This window comes from Haemaphysalis longicornis, unplaced genomic scaffold, assembly GCF_048455015.1.
Source record: "Haemaphysalis longicornis isolate Haplotype H1 unplaced genomic scaffold, Haemaphysalis longicornis Haplotype H1 scaffold_1, whole genome shotgun sequence".
NCBI lineage: Eukaryota > Metazoa > Arthropoda > Arachnida > Ixodida > Ixodidae > Haemaphysalis > Haemaphysalis longicornis.
Window position 1 is genome coordinate 102,918,295 of NW_027526203.1, and position 23,356 is coordinate 102,941,650.

The 23,356-nt window shown below is 47.8% G+C and overlaps 1 protein-coding gene across 1 annotated transcript in view; it reads right to left on the bottom strand.

The window, feature by feature from the left end:
- The window catches only part of LOC144144738 (solute carrier family 13 member 4-like), a 167,202-nt gene extending 150,112 nt beyond the window's left edge, over nt 1-17,090 (bottom strand). Inside the window, exons 1-2 of the mRNA XM_077676279.1 lie at nt 17,003-17,090; nt 5,307-5,376 (exon numbers count right to left, since the gene is read on the bottom strand). Coding sequence (XP_077532405.1) covers nt 5,307-5,376; nt 17,003-17,090 — 158 coding nt within the window. The remainder of the gene's footprint in view (nt 1-5,306; nt 5,377-17,002) is intronic.
- Between the last annotated feature and the right edge of the window lie 6,266 nt (nt 17,091-23,356).

Sequence of the window (23,356 nt, forward strand, 5' to 3'; positions counted from 1 at the left end):
TATGTTTAGCCAGCTCGCTGAACGGAGGGATGCACAGACGTGCAGAGAGACTAAAACTTTCGTGTTTACGTAATCTCTCGCTGCGGGCTGGCAAGCTGTTCCTATTATCAAGCTGAAAAGTATCATCCGGGAGTTTTGTGTGAGTAGCAGACGACTGAGAACATTGCTAGTGTCACATGTGCAAGCACATGTTTGCAGAAGCACTCGTCCTTCAAGGTCTAACCGAATATGTGACACCTTGCAGAGAAGACGAGCGCCGAGATCTTACATGCTGGGAGTGCATACGAAGCCTGTTTCCGGTATAAGAATAAACGCCTTCCTTCCGAGCCCCCCTTCCAGGATACCAGTTTAAAAAGAGAAAGTTGAAAATTTACTGTCCTGGTCGTAAACTCCAATGACCTAAAGTACGTCATAACCCAATAAAATACGGCCCTTCAGCTTCAGGAAAGGTTTCAGTTCTACACGTTGATTTCATACTTCCGACGTAGGAATGATGTTTGTGATAATGCACATCTTGCAGTATTTTGTGAATATATGGCAAATAAATGGCCTTACTGAGCGGCTCAACAAAAGGCTCACTGACATTTTTGCAATGTACGTTTCCAATGACAATCGGGATTGGGAGGTTCCACTACCTCATGTCCAATTTGCATGTAATTTCTCCCGGCACGACACTGCTGGATATTCTCCTTTCTTCCTGCTCTTTGTCCGTGAGCCTACTTTACCGTTCGACACCACGCTGCCGACTTCAAATAAGCCGACCACTGCATATGCTCGTGACGTCATCACCCCCGGTGAACTGGAGCGCCAGGTTGCTCGAAAATGACTCTTGGCGTCAGAAGGATCCCAGAAGTCTTGGTACGACGAGCCCCACCACTCTGCACACTTTGCTCCTGGCTCCTTGGTTCTTTTGTGGACCCCTTCTCACCGAGTTCGACTGTCTGAGAAGCTCTTGTCCCCTTTCACTGACCCCTACCGCGTCGAGCGTGCCGTCATAGCCGTCACCTACGAAATTGTGCCGCTTGCCTCTGAAATCGTGTAGGCACTCAGAACCTAAGCTCGTTCACGTGAGCCACCTCAAGACGTACCACCCACTGCATCCACCTATTAGGGCTTCTCCTTCATAACAGGCACTGGGACGGCGTTTCTTGTCACAGAATTTGGCCAAGCATAGCCCCATATCTATGTGCCCAACGTCTCCCTTCTGGGTACGTGCTCCGGTGGAAAGACGCTGGGTGATGACCAACGGAAAAAAGAGAAGGCAGAAGAAGTCCTAGTTGTCCGAGTTGCCGCTGGACAGGCTGCGTGACATCAACCTGCTTTTGTACGAGTGACTACGGCGTCTGCTTTGTAAGTACAGCCCTTCCGATATTCTACCTCTTCGTTGCCAAGTGAAAATATATATTAACTGCTTGGTGATTTAGGCTGTCTATGGGTTACAAAGTATCTCCGAAATCCAAGTTTTCAAATCTCTTTTCCCAACAAAGCCGTGGTATCTTCTAAATTGTACCATTAGGCCCAATATCTCGTGTTTTATCATTTAGAAAACGAAGGACGAAAGTGAAGGGCGCATTTAGGTATCAGAATGACCCGGAACAGGGAAATTCTCAGTACAGCGATCGTGAGAGCCAAGCGTCTCTAATGTTCTGCTCACCCCCTAATAAATGCAAAATTTAGATTGTCGAGTTCTCCAGGATGCTCCAGGGACCTGCGTAGGGAAGCTCTGCGTGTCATGTTCAGTCATCCTTTCGCACCGCCTTCTTTCTAAACACTCAAATATAAAATTTGGGTCATATATTAAAGCCAGGAGTTTCTTCCGACGGCCGTTCTCACCCAGTTAATTGTGAAGATCGTGTAATAAGTGATAAATCTGGCGGATTATATTATGCAGGTGTTGGACTTTTTATAAACGTTCTTTGTCAAGCTTAGTGAAGCTTAGTAAAGTGGGCATTCAGTACTTTGTTTCTGACTTAGAACAAGTAGGCGGGTATTTTATAGATTTCGCGATAGAAGTAGGTCTTTCTCCACTATTTATACCGAGTAAAGACCACAAATATTACCTTAAAAATAAATATTTTCTCTTCAAATCCGATTTTTGATGCGGAGTTCTAGGTGCGCAATATTTTTAACTTAATTTTGGAAGTATAGCATCCTGCTTTGCCACTAAAAAGAAGCGATTTGTGTCTTTAACGTTACCGGACTTTTTAATGCGCTAAATGACCCCAATATTCTAGATTTCAATGTTAGTGCGTTCATGTAATCATAAAATATTTTCTGGACACGAAACCTTGTCGGAATGAGGGCGTGGAAAAGCATGACTTTAGATTTCACTTGTTCACTATAAAATCAGGATTTTAAAATGTAGCCACAAGTCACCGTTAAAGGAGCCATGAATACAATACACAAGTTTGTGGTTTTCGAAAGATTTCGTGTTTTATACTGCCCCCAGCGCTTGTACGAATGCAAAGGGTGCTTTATTGATGGAGAAATTTATGAATTCAAGTAAAAAATTAGATTTTCCTGCTAAATCTGGCGCTTTAATGGTCTGCCATGACATCACAGGGCCTAATTTACCGTTAGTGATCCTAGTATGCGCCCCCACATCGCGGCAAGCCGTTTTTGTGCGTTTGGTTTGTTTGTGAATGTATTTGTACCTCGCTTTGTTCATGGATTTGTTTATGTGAACGTATTTGTACCTGGTTTTGTTCATGAAGACAATCGTTTCGTGAAACATGGTGTTCGCTGGACAAATACGGTCACGTAAGACATCGTCGCTTGCGTCAACCGGCCAGTGTCGTCCAAGCATAGTGCGCGCAGTACCAACAGCAGTATCGGTACTTCTATATTTACATCTGCTTTCGTAACTTCCACTGTTTGTGCCACCATTCTTAGTGCTTTGAAAATAATATGCCCTAAATTTAGGCGGAAATAGCTTGTTCGGCAAGCTTATAAGATCTGCCTATTTTTTCTTTGGTTTTCCCGCCCTCCGCCTATTGCAGAGCTGTCTGGTAAGACATCATAGGTTCTGTTGCGGGAAATGAGCTAGTGGGTCGCATGACCATTCCCTTTTTTGCTAATTATGTAGCTTATTTGAGTGAAGTTTACGTGAAAATTGGCGTCGGTATGATTCTAACGAGGCAATCTTTTGAATGAACCAAACTTGTGTTTTCTCTTCCTGGCTCCTTTAAAAGAGGATATCGTCCCAATACAAGCTGCTTTGTCCCGATAACAATGATACCAATTTTCTCGCAAACTTCAGGCAAATAATAGTTTAATGTAGAAAACATATGAGAAGTGCCGATTCTCCATCCACTTTCCATAGACTTTTCTATGACGTCCCAAAATCTTGTTGGTGCGATTGGCGGCCGCCAACATAAGCCACCGCAAAGAATTATGACTCGCCCGCTGTAGTGAAGCCTGCAGTTCCACCTGATAGCCTCACTGCAAGATGACAATATAAAACACTGCAGGTTGGCTTGCCCAACATAAGTCATTCCCGTCCGTACTGTGGCGCCAAATTCAAAAGTTTTCAATATATATAGCGTTTTTGTTTCGGTAAAACGAGCGCCCTCTATAGCTTTAGTTGGACCAGTTCTTTTAAACTGAGCAAAGCTGTGTTTTATCTTCGCGTACTTTTTAACTTCTTCAAAGGACCTGAAGATGCTCGCATCAGAGTACCTGCAATAACGTCGTTTTTCAGGTGCTACAGCCGCACTCTACCTGGAAAATTAGGGCTTGAAAATTGTAGTGGCATTTGCTACATAAAAGTTTCCAGATCCAGCTTCACTTATTATTGTCACGCACCATAAACAAATGCAGTCGGTACGTGGAAATAATGGAGGCGCATAGACTCTGAAAAAATCCTCCGTCGCATACCCCCGCGCGAGGGACACGAGTAAATGCAGAGCATTGGGGTCGTTTACGTGGCGTAGGGTTGCTGGTGGTGGTGGTGGTAGTTGTTGGTGGTGGTAGTTGGGTTTGAGAGAGAGAGAGAGAGAGAGAGGGAGAGAGAGAGAGAGAGAGAGAGAGAGAGAGAGAGAGAGAGAGAGAGAGAGAGAGAGAGAGAGAGAGAGATGGGGGAGAGAGACGTAAGTAGGTAACGTCAACTTGTTGTTATTTATTGGCATCACTTGCACCCCCCTCCCCCCAATCGGTGAGATCTTTATTGTTTCGACGTTGACGTTACTGCTCGACGTTGACGCTTGGCCGCGGCTTCTCGTTTACGAAGGTCGGCGTCGGCGGCACGCTTACGACGTTTGCGTTCGGCGTCGGCAGCGCGCCGCCTCGCCGCCTTGTCTTCTGCCGACGTCGACGAAGACGATGGTACGATGTCTTGTACTGGTTCCGCGACGCTGATGTTGGATTGCGTCGCGGTACTAGTTGAAGGTCTTGCTTCCATCGCTTATCAACTGCGACCGCCGACGAACGCAAGAGAAGAGAGCGCAGGAGTTGACTGGAGTGGAGCCCGCGCCAACCCGCTTTATAGGGGGTGGCTGTATTGCGGTAACGTTTAGTGTTTGGGGGGTTGGTGCTATCACGTGTACACCACGCAGCTATAACGCCGCTAGCACGCCGCTGAGTCGCCAACCCACGCAGCTGACGACGTAGTTTGAATGATTCAAGGATATAAGGCGCGTTCGTAGCCTTTGATTCTGTGTCGTTTTGTGGCGCAGTGGGTAGAGCACCATGTACCTTGCGTTCCGCCCGCAGGGTCGTGGGATCGAAACCAGGCGCCGGTAACTGTTATTTCTTTTTCTTTTTATAGTGTAGGGGGAGGATTGCTGCTGCGGACGCCGACGCACGGGTGATATCGTGAGTTATGCAAATGCTCTGCATTTAAAAGTACCTGCGCATTAGTTTTGTGTGAGCAGTGATGGGAAAAAGCCAACTCTAGAAGATGCATCAATTCGGTAGCAATGGTTCCTTATGTACACTTTTGGGCCTGCTGAACGTTTTTAAGGCCTTCCGACCAACAAATACTAATTCTTTTCTGAGCATTTTCTTATTTGTCTAAAAATTCCCTTAAACCAGTAGGTAAGCTTAAAATATGTTGATTGTTTTCATTTAAAATTACTGGCAATATCAGGGTTTCCCATTTTACATTTTATTCATTTTTATAACAAGTATTATTCAGCAATGCCTCCAACTATGGAGGATAGTAATACCCAGCAGGCACCTTTGAACATGATAAAGCATTGTGGGGTGTGGGTTCTCTTCGGACCAGTTCTTCTTACATGCCTGTTCAAAAACCTTTAAAAAAGTCTCCTGTCCGTGACAGCACTTCGTGGCAGTGATTTTCTACTTACTGTGCTTCTAGAAGGAACATCTTTGCCGTATTTCTGTGCCTCAATATGCAGGGAGCCTTCGGTTGGTCTTCTGTCAATTTAAAAATACAATTATCAGTGCTTCACACATCCTATCTACATCTGAGCTACAGAGCGCAGTAGTAGAGGCGTACGAATGATTGAGGGCACAATGATGTCGTATGGGCGCCGATGATTTGGTGCGGCAAAGCGCGTTTCAGTGGCCCAGAGTAAACAAAATCACAATGCAAATAATTGCGAAATAAGTTTAGTTGTTGTACTTCCTGCATTTAATGGCGTAAGAGCACCTCAGGCCAACGGGCGTCAAAGTTATGCATGGTCGTCGCATGACTATGTTACGTAACTAAATGAGTCATGACATTCGTCTAAAAATCATAAAAGGCTTAGTATTGGGGCGCATCAAAGCCTGTATTCAGCACGCAACCGGAGACATGATGAATTCTGACGACGACGATGGACTAGGAAGAAAGCTGGCAAGAACACTAAAAACGTACACTTCGTCGCAGCCATCCATGCCAGTGAGGTTCCTACAGTGAACAGAGGAACCCTCAGTACCGCCACATTTCTGAGGGAGACTGAGGTTACAGGCGGTAACGTAAGACCAGCGAAAAAATCCAATTTTGTCAAGATGCAGCCCAAATCGTCTTGTTGGGAACCTGAGTTCGTCTACAAAACGAACAATCGAAGACCTGCAAAATGTACCACAGTTCTGTGAACAGAAGCTTATTACAAATCGCCACCCTTGCAAACACAGAGCAAGCTTTGCGCTCTAACTGCCATATTTCTGCTGCATTTCGTAACACCGTTGAATGGCTTCGCCAGTACGGATCGTCATCTCAATAACTGTCCAGCGAAACCCCTAAGTATTTGGCCGCTGCAAATTAAAAGTTGGTACCCCCGCGCCCACTGGGTGTGTAGTCTCAGTTTCTGTATCAAAACCCCAAAGGCTTCTTCGTCTTATAGAGCTTCTACTATACTCTGGAAAAGCTATAACTTTGTTAATACCGCTCCGGGTGCTTTCTGTGTCACGGCAGAAGGAAGCGATATCGTTCTCACATGCGGCTACTCGAACTTTTCAAGCCTCCAATCTAGAACCATGGATTCTGCTGCTGTACATTATGCTCACACTAAATGACTCATTATGCAGTTTATGCAATATGCAATATGCAGTTTGCAGAATGAAGTTTACTTCCGCTAACACCTACAGTTCTTCTTTTGCACACGTTACTTCCAGTGTCCCCCAGGCAGCCTGCTTGGTACTTTGCTTTTTTTAATCTATATTAAAGATCTTCTTTCTTGTCTAACGTCCAGTGTTCGTCTCTTTGCCGATGATGTAGTAATTTTACCGCGCAATTTCCTCCGATATCGATTGCTAATGCTTACAATGTGACCTTGATGCAATTAACGTAAGGCGCTCCAAATGACTAATGACGCTTAGTACTTCTAAAACAAAGCTAATGATATTTAGCGGCCGAAAGTCTCGAATTGAAAACACTTACTTCATTAATAACATCATGATTGAATTTACTACTTCCTACAACTACCTCGGCCTTCATTTCCAGATTGACCCTAATGGCATCACCATATTAAGTTAACCCTGGCTGCAGCTAACCGCATCCTAGGACTACTTAAAAGGAGCCATGAAGAGAAAATGCAAGTTGGTTTTATTCGAAAGATTTCGTGTTTTATAGTGCCCCCAGCGCTTGTCCGGATACAAATGGTGCTTTATTCACTGAGAAATTAAACAGTTTAGGTTAAAATTTTGATTTTCCCGCTCAATCGTGCGTTTTCGTGGTCCCAAGTGACATTACTGAAACCGACTGCTCTGCAGCCTAGAGTACCTTCATTCACGCATCCGCCGTACAGGGTAGAGACACGTATACGCTGGCGCCGCCATTTTCGGTTGCTCGCTCGCCGCCGAAGCAAGTCATTGTGTCAAAACCGCGCTAAAATTATCGCCGCAACGCGGTTTACTGAAGAAGTTTGAATCATATTCTCTGTTTCGCGTTGCTAGGTCTTGTGGGAAACGAAAAGAATAACGCGTTGAGCCCGTTGGCCCAATTGCGGCGGCACGGGACAGTTCAAAGGTTGTCTCCACCCTGTACAGCGGTGTTGGTTTGTTCCCGCGTTTCTTTACGTTCCGTAACCTAGATGGCGCCACCATACCGTGGCAAGCGTTTGGTTTGTTTTTGCCCGCATTTAAACCTGGCTTGTTTTTGTTCTGGGAGAAAATATTCGTTCCCTGAAACAGTGCTCGCTCGACAAATGGGGTCACGTAAGACACCGTTGCTTGCGTCAATCGGCCAGTGTCGTCTGAGACAACCCCAAGCCCCGTAGTGCTGTGCAACGAAACCAAGCATGCTGTGCGCAGTACGAACAGCAGAACGCATCAGTACTTCTATGTTTACATGTGCTTTCGTAATTTCCACTGTTTGTCCCATCATTCTTATTGCTTTGTAAAGAATGTGCCCTAAATTTAAGCGCAAATCGCTCGTTCGTCTAGTTTGTAAGTTCTACCTAATTTGCGTCTGCTTCTGCCAGCCTCCGCCAATCGCAGAGCTTAGCTCATGTGACGACATAGGTTCTGTTGCGGGAAATGAGCTGGTGGGTCGCATGACCCTTCCCGTTTTTCCTAATTATGTAGCTTATTTTAGCGAAGTTTACGTTAAAAGTGGTGTCAGTATGTTTCTAACGAGACAATCTTTTGAATGAACCAAACTTGTGTTTTCTCTTCATGGCTCCTTTAAATGAACCCTCAAGCAAGCTCCACCACTCGTACGAAAGCAGGCATACATGACAGTCATTCGCCCGAAAATTCAATATGCAGCGGCCATTTGGGATCCACATCAGGCATACTTAGCTCCTAATTTTGAAGCCCGGCAGAACCGTGCTGCCAATTTTATTTGTTCGATTATGCCCCATTCAAAAGCGTTACAACATTAAAGAAACGAGCCGATTTGCAATCCTTGAGCCTTCGTCGCAGACTTGCACGCTTTCCACTATTTCATAAAACTTTCCACCGCTGCGCACTAAGTTATGAGTTTTTTCAGTCCCGTCCGCTAAACTTCCCTCGCCGCGATCACCCTAGCAAAGTGAAACACATTTTGTGTCGGCCATCCACCGCAGAATCCTTCATACCATTTACTATCATTGATTGGAACAATTTACCCTCACACATAGCCATACAAACTGATGTAGCCAAGTTCAAGGAATTAATTTGCACTACATTGCCCTGCTGACAAAAGTGTTGTCTTTTCTTTGTTAGCTGTGTATTTTTGATACTTTTGATGCTTTGTACGTTGTTACTTGCTCTTCACGTTTTTATATATGTTTTTTTATTTTGATAACTTTTTTTTCTCCTTTCACTTTCACATGCATTGATGAACTGCATTGCTTTGTTGCCTGGTAACGCACACCAAAAAAACTTCTGGTTGTTTTTGATCTCTTTATCTCTTTCTTTTCTGTATGCTGCACCTGAATGTGCATGTATTCTGGTTGCAATACCCTCGTTCGAGGGCCTTTAGAGGTATTCTAAACAAATGAACAAGGAAAACGTAAAGGTGACAGTGGACATCATTGACGCCCTGAACAAGCGGCCTTCATTGAATGACTTTGGCAATTTCTAGTTACTAAACTAGCCACGCAATCTTTTAGGCAGGTCGTACTCTACCCAAGTTTGTTTTTCAAAGTACAAAATAAAGATCGTAAGAAAACCTGACGGAAAGTTTTCCGGGGGTCTATATGTAGCGTAACCCACCAATGTCCATACCGTCACAACATCCTAAAATGCTGCGTGCTACGTGTATGTCATCAGTTATTCTCCTTCCATATAACCAGTTAATGGATGCTCGTCTATTATTAATTTGATCACAGACTGTTCTCTTCTGGTAGGCCTTTATTTTTTACTTTATAATCAACGTTGCTAACATGATCAGCGTATACACTGTGTATTTCTTCAGATGCCCTGTTTTATGTGTTTTCGGAAAAAGGGCTTTGTGGAACTGTACTGTATAACTCTAAACTGCCACGCCCAACCGGTTACGACCTGAAGACTTGCCAGGTAATAAATCACCAATTGCTTTCCTAATTTTCTGGAGAGTGAAATCCACATCAAGATAGGTCTCTACTCTTTTCACATACTGCCATAGAAGCACTTACAAAATTTGCCGTAATTACACCAAAGTTGACCTGTTTTTTTCTAGCAAACAAAATGTCAATAAATTCACAAAGCACATTCGTAATTGCTGGTCGTTTGATACTTGCCGGTTGTACGGTTTCTCCAAAGGTGTTTCGGGTCCCCTATCTTTTTCGGCAAAGAGCGCGCTTGGTAGGTGCTTCGCCTAAGCAAATCGCTCCATGCTATCTCTCTTAATTAACAACCTCTTACGGCCGTTTTTTAAGAACATCCTTCAACGGTACAGGAGGCTGACAGTCAATTCTAGAGAGGGTCTCTAGGTTCACTGAATAAAGTTATTTTTCGGTAGCGTATCGCTCTTGACCATTCTACGGCTTTCAAATATTGTGTTCCTTGAATCTCTCTTCATTTGAGGCACTGCTGCAATTTTAGCTTTCATTTCAGTTCATTTAATTTCATTCAAAATAACCCTAAAGGCCCTCACTGGGAGGTTATTACATAGGGGGCGAAAACATTGGAAAAGAACAATCCAAACAAAGCTAACAAACAGGCTACAGGCAACAGAAGGAGTATACAAATTGGTGCGTGGCAAAAAATACATGTACAGCAAAAAAACAAAAACCGAGAAAATACTTATACACACTCCTAAGAAATTATTTAGTGAAGTTAAAATGCTATGGTAGTGCTTATTAGTTCTTGAAATTTGATTGGATGGGTGACAGTTGCAGTATAGGGTGGCAGGGCATTTCAATGAATAATTGTGAGAGGTAGAATGATTGCGAATAGCTACAGGTGTGGCACTTCACACGCGTCACCTTTAAGGCATTGTCACGTCGGGCGGAAATGGGTGGTGACAAAGAAAAGAAATCGGCTGCAAGTGAAGGGTGATGGTACAGTTTATGAAACAATGATAACCGTGATAGCTTGCGCCGATGTGGAAGGATTGGTAAGGATGCACGAAGTTTAAGAGCCGTGACGCTGGTATGACGTGAATAATCTGAAAAGATGAAGTTAGTGTCGTATTTTGTCCAGAGGTTTTCTTGAGAGCTTTGAATAGCCCTTACAACAGATTTCAGTAATTCAACTTGAGGTTTCCAACTCAGAAGATTGTAAATTGTGTCCTCCAGAGATGAGAGTGTCCCTACACGTCCCTTGATAAGGAATCCTAGCTTTTCAGTAATGCCAGCTGGTTGATCATACAGATTACAGGGTTCTGACTGCGAAGCCGGTTGGCCTCGACACTGTTTTCATGGCCACTTATCGTTATTCGCTCCCATATAAGTAAACGTTGCCTCAGCCACAGCTAAATAAGTACACCGCAAGCGGTGTGCGCCAAAACACAGACAGCATTTCAAATATAGTGGTTCTGTGAACGTGATTTCACAGAACTACACATTTTAGATCAGACATTTAACAAACCCTTGCAGTTGGCGGCGGACTCGAAATAACGAAATTCCTTAGTTTGTTATTGCAGTATTGCAAAAAATTGGTCACTAGCAGCGAAAAACATCCCGCCAACTGCAGCTGCTTTCTTGAACCCGTTTCTTGTGTAAAACTCTTGCCAGGTGATAACGGCGCACTCCCGAATACGCAGAAGCAAGATCAGGCAGTGGAACGTGACGTTTTGTCCTTCCCAGCAATCGATACCATTCAGATAGGGCGCGCGTTGTGCAAGGAAGAGTGATGGCGGGTAGGAATGCGTCCGTTGGAAGAAAAAGGTAGACAAGCTTTATTAGAAAATGGGGTCAGTTGCGGCTCACAACATTCCGCCAACTGCCCAACCATACTTCCATTTGAAAGTTTTACGGCACCGGAGAAGGTTCAGAAAAATCCTAGGGCATTGAGGTCGACATGCCTACACCAAAGTACAGGTCCTTAGTGCGTGCAAGCACTGAGTCTTTAAACAGGGGTTGAATTTGACTAGTTGGACCTTGGGGGATTAGTATAATAAGACATCAAGTATTCCAGCGTTTTCGCTGCGTCGTCGCAGATGGTGCAGCAGGTTCGAAGGCTGTGCACCCGCCGCGGTGGCTCAGTGGCTAAGGCGTTGCGCTGCTGAGCACGAGGTCGCGGGTTCGATTCCCGGCGCGGCGGCCGCTTTTCTGATGGAGGCGAAAAGCAAAAACGCCCGTGTGTACGAGATTTCGGCGCACGATAAAGATCCTCAGGTGGTCAAAATAATCAGGAGCCCTCCACTACGGCGCGCCTCATCGCCGGCGTTGCGTCAGCGCGTTAAACCCCAGAATCAATCAATCAATTCGAAGGCTGTGAAGAGTTAAATGTCGCTCGAGTACGATGCCGTCGTTCTTTCTTAAAGGGGTCCTGAAGTACTTTCCCCCAATACATGGATGTACATGTAACCAAATAAAGCAATGTATTAGCAATCTCCTCCCGCAAGAATTTTGTTAAAGCGATGTGTATTAGCTGAGAAATCGTAAATGAAAAACCGCGCATTATCGTCGCGCCGCGTTTCCGCCTCCTTTCAACCTGTTCTTCGCTGTTGACGGTGCGAGAGCCTCCTCTCCGGTGATGCTGCGCTCCTCAGCGGTGACGTACTTCCGCTATTGCTGTCTTCAGACTGCCGTCTTGTACGGGCAAGCTTTGTTGACACCATGAATCCCGCACTCCGCTCAAGGCTGACAAAGCGAACGAAAAATCTGGCCGCATGTGTGCGGCGGCCTGGCCTTGCCCTTTCGCGGTGTTCGATGCTGCAGTTGTTATCGGCGACGCGTGACTTTTTATCGGCGGTGAACTCGCAGCCGCACGGGGAGGATCGTGCGCTCGTTCCTTTTGATTCACCGCTTACTGTTTACCCAAAAAGGCCGTATCAGATGTGGCCCCGCTGGTGCCGGGACTTATTTTGCAGCAGTAGTAAGTAATTCCTGCCAGCGGCATGTGAAAAAGACATTTTAAACCGATACAGAACCCGCGCACAAAACCCTTTAATGATGTGACCAGTTCAGCTTGGGACGACGCGTGGTGGAGAGCGGCAACGTTGGCAAAATATGCTCCGCCGCGGCTCTGAGATTTCTAGCGTAGGAGCGAGCGCCACTTCTTTGGCAATCTCAAACATCGGTTGCCTTGGCAACAAGGCACAAACCGCTGTCGAAGTCAGTTACGGTTGCGTGATCCCGGTTCAGCTCGGGGCCCCACCTCGCGACATGTGGGCACGGCAGGCGTACCACTCACTCCCATTGGGAAGTGCGATATGCGTTTGGCATTACAGGAGGCGAAGGTGTGTGTGTTGTGGACGCTTTTATTTCGCGATGGAATGCGACGTTTTGCTTCTGCGGGTAGATAGTGCTTCCCATGGTCTGGATTATCTTTCTCGAGCGACTTACTACTCAACTTCGCATGCTGTATGTGCAGTGTGGGTGGATAAAGCCATCTCGGCTTGTGCGCCACTGTTAAGTGACTTGGTGTTCGTCCCCGCAAACCGCGCGCGAGGTGAGTACCGAATTTACGATGGGCAGGAGGAGGCACCCCATCCTCTGTCAATCGCGGTTCAGACTTGCAACGCTTGTTGTGACGTTGTGTTCGTTGGAAACGCATCTCTGGATTGTTTTGAAGTTGAATAAAATGTATGCGTGAAACCGGAGCATTCGGCTCAGGGTGTTCTCTGCGATCGCACGGAAGAAGTGCCACGGGGCTTCAACGCTTTCTTTATGGAACGTACTCAGGTAAGATAATATCCATATCGTGTTATGCCCCTGTTGCATTCAATACAAACGGGTAAGCGTTTCTTTACACTTGTTTCGTTTGTCGTAAAATGCCCAAGCACTCCGGCACTCCGCTGGCAGATCAGCCGGCGAGCCGACGCTGAGCAGAAGACTCATCTGTTTGCCGGAAGTGCGTGAAAAAGCCGCCCAATAGCAGGATGTCTAGCTCATGACGTACAGGGCCGTCCACGCTAGGTGCGAACACGGCGCAGCGTGGCCTCGCTCCGCCGAGCGCCAGTGCACAATCCGCGGCCACGCATCGAAGCTAAGCGGCGCACGCGCACAGGGGCTTGGAGGCGGGGCTTCGTGTCGTCTGCTATCGCGGGAGAGCGCCGTGCCTGCTTTGCTGTGAAGCACGCCTGACTGTAGGCATGCTTGTAGCGTCTAAGCGCGCCGCGACGGCGTTGCGGGATAGCGCACTTTCCTTACGGCGGCGCGTTGTGTAATTGCTGCGTACGATAACTCACAGCTTTCGCTTTTCAGTACCGCGGTGCGGGTAAATGCAAGTATTATTGAAGGTTGAAGGCATTTCAGAACTGGTTTGGCTCGGGTTATAGGGGTTAGCGCCACAATACGACTCTTGCTACGAAAACGCTGCAGAGAAGTGCTCCGAATAACCACCCAAGGAACTTTACCTTGCACTGATACCACGCAGCAAACGCGCGTTCTTGCATTTCGCCTCTTTTGAAAGCGTCACCTGCTACTGGAATCGGACATGGGTCTCCCGGCTGAGTATAGCCAACCACCCGAACCACTTAGCCACCGTGGCGGGCAAGGTCAAGTCCTGGCGGGTTTTTCGGGATTTAACCGCACCCTAGAATTAAAGAGGGTAAGGGGCCAAAGCTGTATTTTCTGCGTGTGCTCTATAAAGCAGATGGCCTTATGCCCGAATATGCCGTCCGGCCGACTTTTTTAACACCGGAGATGTTACTGGCCGTAAGACCGCCGTTGCAGCAAAAAAAGAGGAAAAATTTTGAAGGCTAGTGGGCGCGTGCTTGCGGCTACCTCCGAGCGTCCTTGCACGCACAGTGGATTCAGCGCGAATAAAAAACTGACAAAAACCTCGAGAAGCGAGAACATGCCGAGAACTCGTGAGCGCATACCTTTCAGAAAACGCCGAGCCCCCGGCTCGCCCAGTGGCTATAGCAAAAAAAAAAAAAAAAGAACCACCAGCGCTGTCTTCAATCCCTACCGCACACGTAAGAAAACTTAAGCGTTAATGCTAAATTCCAATGCTAAAATTAAAAAAAAAACCTATATGCTAGCGCCGATTAGCCTAGCCAAAGCCAGCGCATATCGAGACACGAATTGTCCGATCAGCTGTTCGTGGATAGGATGAGGTAAATGCGCCGAATGTCGGGCGCTTTACGTTTGCATTTATTTATCTCGATCGTAGATGTGGCGACGACGTTTCTCGCTTCAGACGGCGCGTTTCGACGAGCGGCGTGCGGCACCACCGCTCACCACCCGTTTCAATTTGCCGCCGCGGCGTCCTGGAAGCAGACGACGCGCCTCCGTTGCTATAGCGACAGGGCGCATGCTCAGAGAGCAGTGGAAGTGCGATCAAGTGCGAAACATCCCCCTCGCGAGGGGCACGATCAAATGCAGAACATTTCCGGGGGCGCACGACGTTAAGTAGTTTGCGTTACGTTAATGTTGTTGCACTTGTAGCAACTGCTGACGAGAGAGCGCTCGTAAACAGTTATTTGAATGAGTCAACGATATAAGGCTCATTCGTAGCGTCCCATTCTGTGTCGGCTTTGTGGCGCAGTGGGTAGAGCACCATGTACATTGCGTTCCGCCCGCAGGGTCGAGCGATCGAAACCTGGCGCCGGATTGTATTTTCTTTTATATAGTGTAGGGGAAAGGGTGCGGACTACGACTACGGACGTCTACGCGGGTTACATCGTGAGTTACTGAAATGCTCTGCATTTAAAAAAAAGCATCCTGCTTGGTAGAGGTCACCGCGACCGACACATTCTCTGGAAGCCATTGTGGATAATTGGAGACCTGGCTACGAATGTGCCAATATACTTCCCGAGACGACTTGCAGATCCTGCAACCGCGTCTCGAGTCGATGACGAAGAGCTAGTTGAAGACTACAATGCAGAGGGCAAATTTGAATCCACCACTCGCTTCGAGAAAGACGACGACCGTTTGGTGCATATGACGCCGATTACTAGCACCGCAACTATGAACATAAACAATGATATTAAAGCTTAGCTGCGTCCAGCAAAGCTCACCTACAAAAGCTTCAACATTGAAGTCTTTCGCGTGAGTGCTAGCTTCCCGAATATTTTTTTGATCGGAGTATTCACATGCTTTGTCTTGCTCGAAGACGCTCCGGGATTGCTCGATGCGACTTCGAATACGATCAACGAGCTCATGGAAATCGACAAGAAATATCGTAAATGTGTAAAGAAATCAGAATATGCCGAGTCCACAATGCAAGTGTTTGTTTAATGTAAGGCATTTCATGCATTGTAAAGCATATTGAAAAGGTATCGAACATATTGGTGATTTTTCTGTTCGTGGCGTTTGGCTAGGCCACGTGTGTGGGGATAGTAAAGAGAAGAATGCAGAAGTTGTGGACCTAAAGAACGGAGAAGCTGTTCCGCAATTGTGTAGCATGGAACTGGTGACCACAGCTTCATTGCTCACGTAGGCCCTTTGCGAGGAAGTATGGGTCTTACCAGAAAGGAGGGTACGTACAGGTGGTACCAAAGAAAGGGCCGCTGTCTCCCAATAACTAGCCACGTAGGGAGCGCAACCAATGACGTATGCATTACAATTTAGCACACTAGAGTGGTACCAGTCCAGGACTCGACCGTAGAGTAGACGATTGTGCTGGGGGCGTGACTTCCTGGCTGGGCGACTGCTTGAACCATCTCGACGATACGCGATATTCATATGTGTGAAAAAATCCAATAAACATAGGGAAGAAATTCGGCAGATCGCAACTCAGCCGCTGTGACCAAAATTCCACGGAGGCGAAATGCACAGACAATTATGTTCTGCGTAATGCCAGTGAGCATTAAATAAATCCCAGTGGCCGAAATTATACGATGCCGTTCTATACAGCGTCTCTTATTGAACCAAACCAAGCCAATCCTGAAATGTTTCCAACGATACTTGCATTTAACCGGCACCGCGGTACTGAAAAGCGGAAGCTGTGAGTTCTCGTACGCAGCAATTACACAACGCGCCGCCGTAAGGAAAGTGCGCTATCCCGCAACGCCGTCGCGGCGCGCTTACACGCTACAAGCATGCCTACAGTCAGGCGTGCTTCACAGCAAAGCAGGCACGGCGCTCTCCCGCGCTAGCAGACGACACGAAGCCCCGCCTCCAAGCCCCTGTGAGCCTGCGCCACTTAGCTTCGATGCGCGGCCGCGGATTGTGCGCTGGCGCTCCGCGGAGCGAGGCCACGCTGCGCCGTGTTCGCACCTAGCGTGGACGGCCCTGTACATCTGGGATTCGATGACGTAGATATGTGAAGATGGCGGCGTCCAAAAAGACGAAGGGAAGGGTGAGAAAAAAGCGACAGACTTTTCAACAAAAGTGTGAGCTTTCCCCTGCGCGTAAAAGAGTAATACTTGGCACAGATGACGTTGACGACCCAGTCTAACGATTGCGCTAGTTCATTTAGTGTGCTCAAAACGCCTTTCAGGACCTTTTAAGAAAGCGTGCGGGGGAGTGCTTTCTGTGCAAAGTGGCATGGCGGAAAAACACCAGGGAAAGAAACGGCACTTTAACTTGCAATTAATGGTGAAAAGGCAGATGTAGAGGAAGTTAAGGTAAAAAGAAAGGACAAATTTCAGCCTTACTGTTGTCCTCGTTCTCTTCAATTTCCGGTGCGGCGGCATCCACGCCAACGATGAGCCGCGGATCTGTGTTGTGAGGAGAAATAATCATGATTACCGTTGCAAAGTGTAAACCCAACAATGAAGCTCCTAATTCCATTCGAAACACACGTCTGCATTTATAGCAATCTTACGGCTGCAACGACAGAGGCAGACTGTGTGGGTACGTAAGGACGTGCAACATGTCATTGCCATACAATTAGCTGCAGTGAAGGGTCCTTTTGTGTCTAAACTGGCAGAAAATAGCTGACCCTGAGACCAATAGCCATAAATTATTTTATTTTAATTTGTGCTCTACCACAAAAAGACCGACATATCCCTAATTAGGTATACAGTTATACCCACATGATTTTACAGAGCGTCTACTTAGTATCACCAAGGCCACTTTGCGTCTTAGTTCAGGGTCAAAAATGTTCTGTTTGTAGCAACATGCTATAAACAAGTTTAACGCCATCGGAAGAACCTTGAGGGGTTCCTACTGACACCTAACATGTTCGTCAAAAGCCGCGACGTCCTGGGTATTCCGACGTGTGCGCCGAACGACAGGACAGGCTTCTGATGACAAACCAGACGACTTGGTACACTTCTCAAATATATTTCAAATATGCGTCAGTGAATTGTTTTCTTGAATTTCACGTACGCTACTTTACAGATTTATGCTTTGGCAGCAGGGATTTGCATCTCTTCGTGGTGCTATCCACTCCACAACGCGTGGCTCCCTGTCTGCTCATGCATATCCTGGGCCTCTTCGCAACATTCTCTGTAGTTGGGCTCTTGCACCCCACGCAATCTCTTCTTATATTTATGCCGGTGTTCCCACCGCACCTAGTCGTAGACATGCTTCTTGTGGCTACATGTGGCTACCCTGTCTGAACGAAGCCCAATTCATCATTGCGGAGAACACGGGACGCTGACAGCCATGAGAACGTTCTCATGGATGGTATGCTCGTTCCATTGAGTTTCGCCTACGAAGCTCAATCCCTCACCGCGAAAATTGACAGCTCTCCAAACCGGCACATTGGTGTTGCGCCACCCGAGAACTGCATTTACACCCATATCACTGGACATTTTTCCGCATGGACATAAAAAGTTACGCTACAGCGGTCATATACAGCTTAGCTGAAAGATGAAATAAGCATTCCGTCGCAAAACATTTTTATTCGTGCATGCACCTTAATTAGGCTTTCTCTGGTTCATGGTCCCCTCAGAATTAAGAATAAGGCAGCATTTGCTAAACAGTGCTTGGTTGTCTTGGAAATTTCTCCGCGGTCTTCGGACAATAACCTGATGTTCTCCGTTACCACAATAAAGAAATTTCAATAACTGGTCATGTAAAGTAGATTTAAATAACTTGATCTACCAAAAGAAGCAAAAACTGTGTAGTAAGCTGAGTAAAATATTTATACTCTAAAGGGGTGTGTTTCAAAAAGTCGTAATGGCAGAAATCGCGATTCAAGACGAAGCCGGTTTAATCTAGTGCACTCGTCACTAGCGATGCTGCAGACTGAGGCTCATCGTTGTCAGCGCTGGTAGTTTACCTGGCACTCGTGATGCCGCGTACGCAGCCACTGCTCATAACGCCCAGCCATGCGGCTGTGACTACACTGTACACCGTTCGTCCTCATTACAATGCGAACTTCGCACGCCAGGCAAAAGCAGGCACTTCAGACCCGCAGCGTCCTTTTATGCAATTTAGAAAAGCATTCGGTAAAGTAAGGCGTGTACAAATACCTACAATGGCTACAGCAACAATTTCTTTGATCGTAGTTTCTCAAAAAAGGTTCTAGAATATCCTAAAGGTCAGTTCCGGGGTATTTCGCGATCTGCATCGCGAATAAAAAGAAGTATCATGGAGTGAAAGCTTACTTTCTGCCGGCAGATAGGTGAAGCTCAACCCCAAGAAAGCCCACAGTTACAACCACAGTACTGGACGTGAGCGAATACGATTTCCAGAATGACCTAGAGAGGTTTCTGCTAGAATTAGAGTAAAGAAACCTTCTGTTACAGGCGCAGCGATGGGGATAATAACGCGCACATTTCCCTCACAAACTAATTGGACGCCGAATTATGATTAATTACGTGTTCACGTATGTGTATGAAACCTGATTAAAAAATTGGACACATAAACAGTGCCTATGATGTGCTGATTGCGAAAGCATTGGCGTTAAATTTTTTCGAGTGACTCGCCGGTATGAAGTGCACCGCCGTATTGTAATTCGGATAGAGTGGGGATGTTAGCCCCGTTGCACACGCAAATGTTTACATTGCATCTCTTGGGGCAGCGCCGTACGACCGCTGTTGTTTCGCACCTTCTGTTGAAACGGACGCCTCTCAGGGCATGGCAACAGCTGCCGCTGCTTCGCTCTGCGCCTCCTGGTTTTTCCTTCCACTGCTCGGCTCTTGGTTTTCTTGGTGGTGGGCGGTGTTACGTCCTTTTGTGCTGGGTTGGCTGCGGGTTTGTCTGTCTATGCAGTATTCCGCTACCTCTCCTCTTATTCCCCAAACTTTAGCCCAGACTTTTGGCTTTGATTTCTGTGTTCCTTCAAGAAGCACGTCATTCGTAGCTGCAAGCATAGCGACGGCCTCGATTCTCAAAGCTTTGGTGCCAAACGTTGGCATAACAGGGTTTCTCGTCAGTCCACTTCTTTTGACTGGCTCTAGGCACTCTGTTCACGGTAAGAGGGTTGGACGCGGCGCGCGGCACTCGCGGCATACCACCGTATGTTTATCTGTGAGTGTGCATTCTGCTGCGGAGTACTCTTAAGCGCAGTAAGGGCAACAGACATGCTTCGAAGTGCAACACGTATACACATGGCCATAGGAACAGCCACGGTTACAAGCCGCAACATAGAAGTTTTCCTTTAAAGAGTAGGATGTCCAGCCAATAAGGAGATGGTCTCGGTATTGCAGTAGTTTGTACATAGGTGGGAAACCTCGATAATGTGTACGTTATTGCCAGAACGATCTTTGAAGTAGGTGCGATGTCTAAAGCCTTCTTCGGGTATGTCCAGAATATTGCGAGTGTTTATATTCGTTTGCCAAATTCCAGAATTATACTCAGATCTACTCCAGATATTTCCAACTGAGACTGAGAGCTGGGCGGGCGACAAATTCTCAGCGCTGTTCTTAACTCAAGTTGTTTTTGAGTGCCTTTTCCAGATTATCTATAAAGGTGCGGTCGGCGTACAGGACGGTCAACCCCGATCTTGTAGGGATTTTTTTGCTTGTTTAACTCCAATTCCAGATGGGTCATTACCGAGCATAGACTTGGAGTGATATTATATCAGGCCCGGGATGAGCACAAAGCAGAACCGGAGAAAGAAAAGGAACATTACTGCGGTCATTCATGAATGCGCTGGTCTGCTGCATGTTGGTGGACAGATGAGTGCATTCGCCTAAAGAAAGTTGGGACCAAGAGACTCACCACTATGAGCCGTTTGATCCTTTCTGACAACTTCCACATATCAAACGTGCGGTGGCGTTGGCAAGTGCGAACCCTGTGCCCCACCTTGGTTAGCGTCTGCCACCTGTGTACGTATTCTTCAATTCTACCCTCGGCACGAGGAAGCTGTCTAGTGAGAGCAATGACCAAGCACTGCATATCAAAAAACACTTCCATCACTTTTTCTCGTACCGAGACGTTGATCTTATTCCGAGATTCAGACAAATTGTTCATTAGCATTTTCCCCACTTCAGAAATTTTGTTGACATGATAGCTGGAAAATTCGGCAAACTAGATGACGAATCTCCCCAGAAGCTGATTGCAGGAAACACGGGAACAAGTCTGCTCAATGTCAACAGCCAGGGGTTGTCCACAACATCCTGATGTGGATCATGACTGGGAATGTCCACAATAAAAAGGGAGTGGCTGGAGGTGCGGACAGCGATTCCAGCAACCGTATCACCACTCTCTCGAGAATTGACACAGCTTCGGCAGGGCAAGGATCGAAGCGTCTCCTGTCGCAGAGTCGGTTCAACCCGTGCCGTCCCGAAACAGATGCTGCTCACGCTCGGCGCTTGCGCGAGTGGTTTGCAGAAGCCATCAGGGAGGCGAAACGCAGTCGCGGTAAGGGCAGTGCCAACCAGAAGGCGGCATATGCTCGAGCTCATCAAGACGTGGCGTAGCAGGTGGGCGACACTGTCTTGAAACGGAACCACGCGCTGAGCAATCCTAGCGCGCGGCTCGTGGCCGGTCTCGCACCCAGGTAGGTCGGGCCGTTAGTGGTCGCCGAGAGGATCTTGTGGCTAAACTACAAGCTAGGAGACCCGAGGTCGGGTCGAATCATCGGCCCCATTCACGTGGGCGAGCTGAAGCAGTGCTTTCAGAGGGAAGATACCGCCATTACTCAAATCTCGGCGCGCGAGAACGCGAGCTCGAGGAAGGCGCTGAGGGAAGTATGTCGACGCACTGCTACAACACCCGCCGTCGTCCAGTCTGGTGACCGGAATTGTGGCGGCGAAGGGAGGGCAGCTTCTCATGAGTGCTCAGGCCCGCAAGCCCGGAGTCCGCTTCACCGGGCGGCCGGGCCGGCCGCAGGTCTAGGGAGGGGGACACCCCAGCCGGTCGCGCCGCCTCCACGAAAGCAGCAGTGCCCGCCTGAGGTGCACCGAAGACCGGGTGGTCCAGCGGCGCTTGCTCGGGCCACGAGACTTGGCGCAACCTGTGCGAGATGTCATCCGGGATCCTGAGAATTCCCTGGGTGCGGTTCGCGCGGCCCGTTTCGGTGGCCTCTTCGCATCCTGCCGGCTCCAAAGAACGATGTCCACTCTCAATCAGACTGCTTCGTCCAGCGGTCAGCGCAGTCATTGGCACGCACTCCAACACGGGGTGTGACGAGGCGCGGGCGGCCCGCGGTGGAACGGCAGGAAACAACCGGCGGCCGCGGCGATCTACCAGGACAAGCCCCGACAGGCGTCGAACGACCAGCATGGCGGCCGGCCACCGCCAGCGGCGGAGACACACTCGCCAAAGCAGCCACGCACGGTGCCGACCTGGGCCTCCCAGGAGGGGAAAGAGCCGCTCCGTGGCCACTTCTCCGTTGCGGCGTGGAGGGGACAACTGATAATAGAGGTGGGCCTGCCGCTGGAGTGGGTGCCACTGCGGCCAAAGTTCTTCCATCTGGTTCGGAGTAGTCCGGGCACACACACGACCGTCACACCTCCCTCTCCGCCTGCCTTCGTATGGCGCGTAGCCTCTGGTATTCTGGGTCGTTTTTTGGTATGTTTTGGCGTCGACACGTCTTGTATGTCTTGGCATCGCATGCCTTGAAACCACGTAGGCCGTGGTGTCCCGCAAACAAGATGCAGTTGAATCAACGAGTTCATCATCCGCAGTCACAGCTGTCGCACATCTACTCGAAGCACTGGTAAATGCACCCCAGTTTGTACATTTCACTTTCATAGAGGCAGATGACTCCGAGGCGTCGAGGGCGGTTATCAAAATAGGGTAATGATCACTTCCCCTCGTTTCTAAGTCAATGGTCCAAGTAAATCGTCAAGATAAATGCAGTGGAGACAATTTATAGATCGATGCAGCTGGTGATGGTAGTGGACTTGTGGTAAGAGATGCTGCAATCATTTAGTGGTTCAATAGTGTAGCTAATTAGAAAGTCAGCAAGCTTGTACCCTCTTGCGCTCGTGTGCGTGCTCCCCCAGATCACATTGTGTGCATTGAACTCCCCACAAACAATGTAGGGAGCGGACGTAATCTTTATGAGATTTTCCAGGCGTGATACATCGAAGGTAGCACCTGGCTCGACGTAGGCGGATATTGAAGTAAAACGTTGATGGCCGATTACAATAGTCCAACAAACATACTCATTTTTGTCGTGCGGTGTGACGTCAACTTCAGCAAAAGGAATGTCATCACGAAGAGCGACAAATAGCCTGCTTGGCCCAACAAATCGCCGCGAGCGCAATAGTTGATAACCGTTAATGCGAAAATTCTCACCCACACGCGACACTGAGATGACAATGAAAGGAAAGCAATAGGTGGTAATAAGGTAACGAAAGTCTGCGAGCTTAAACCTCAAGACAGAAACATTCCACTGAAAATTGTAGACTTCCTGTACTTGATGTGAATTGACAGTCCAGGGCCTGAAGGTTGCGTTTTTATTGCGTACCTCCAGACGAACAACGCTGCGCTGAGAACGAGTCATTCCCCAACGGCTCCAGTGCCAAGAACGCTTCGACTTCGTGGAGGCTCCCTGGAAGACGGAAGCCCACGGATAGCAGCTAAGCAGCCGGGCCTTCGGTCTAAGGGGGGAGCATGTGGGACCCCCCAAGTGTCGGTGCATTCCCCAATCCTCGCCGCCCGCC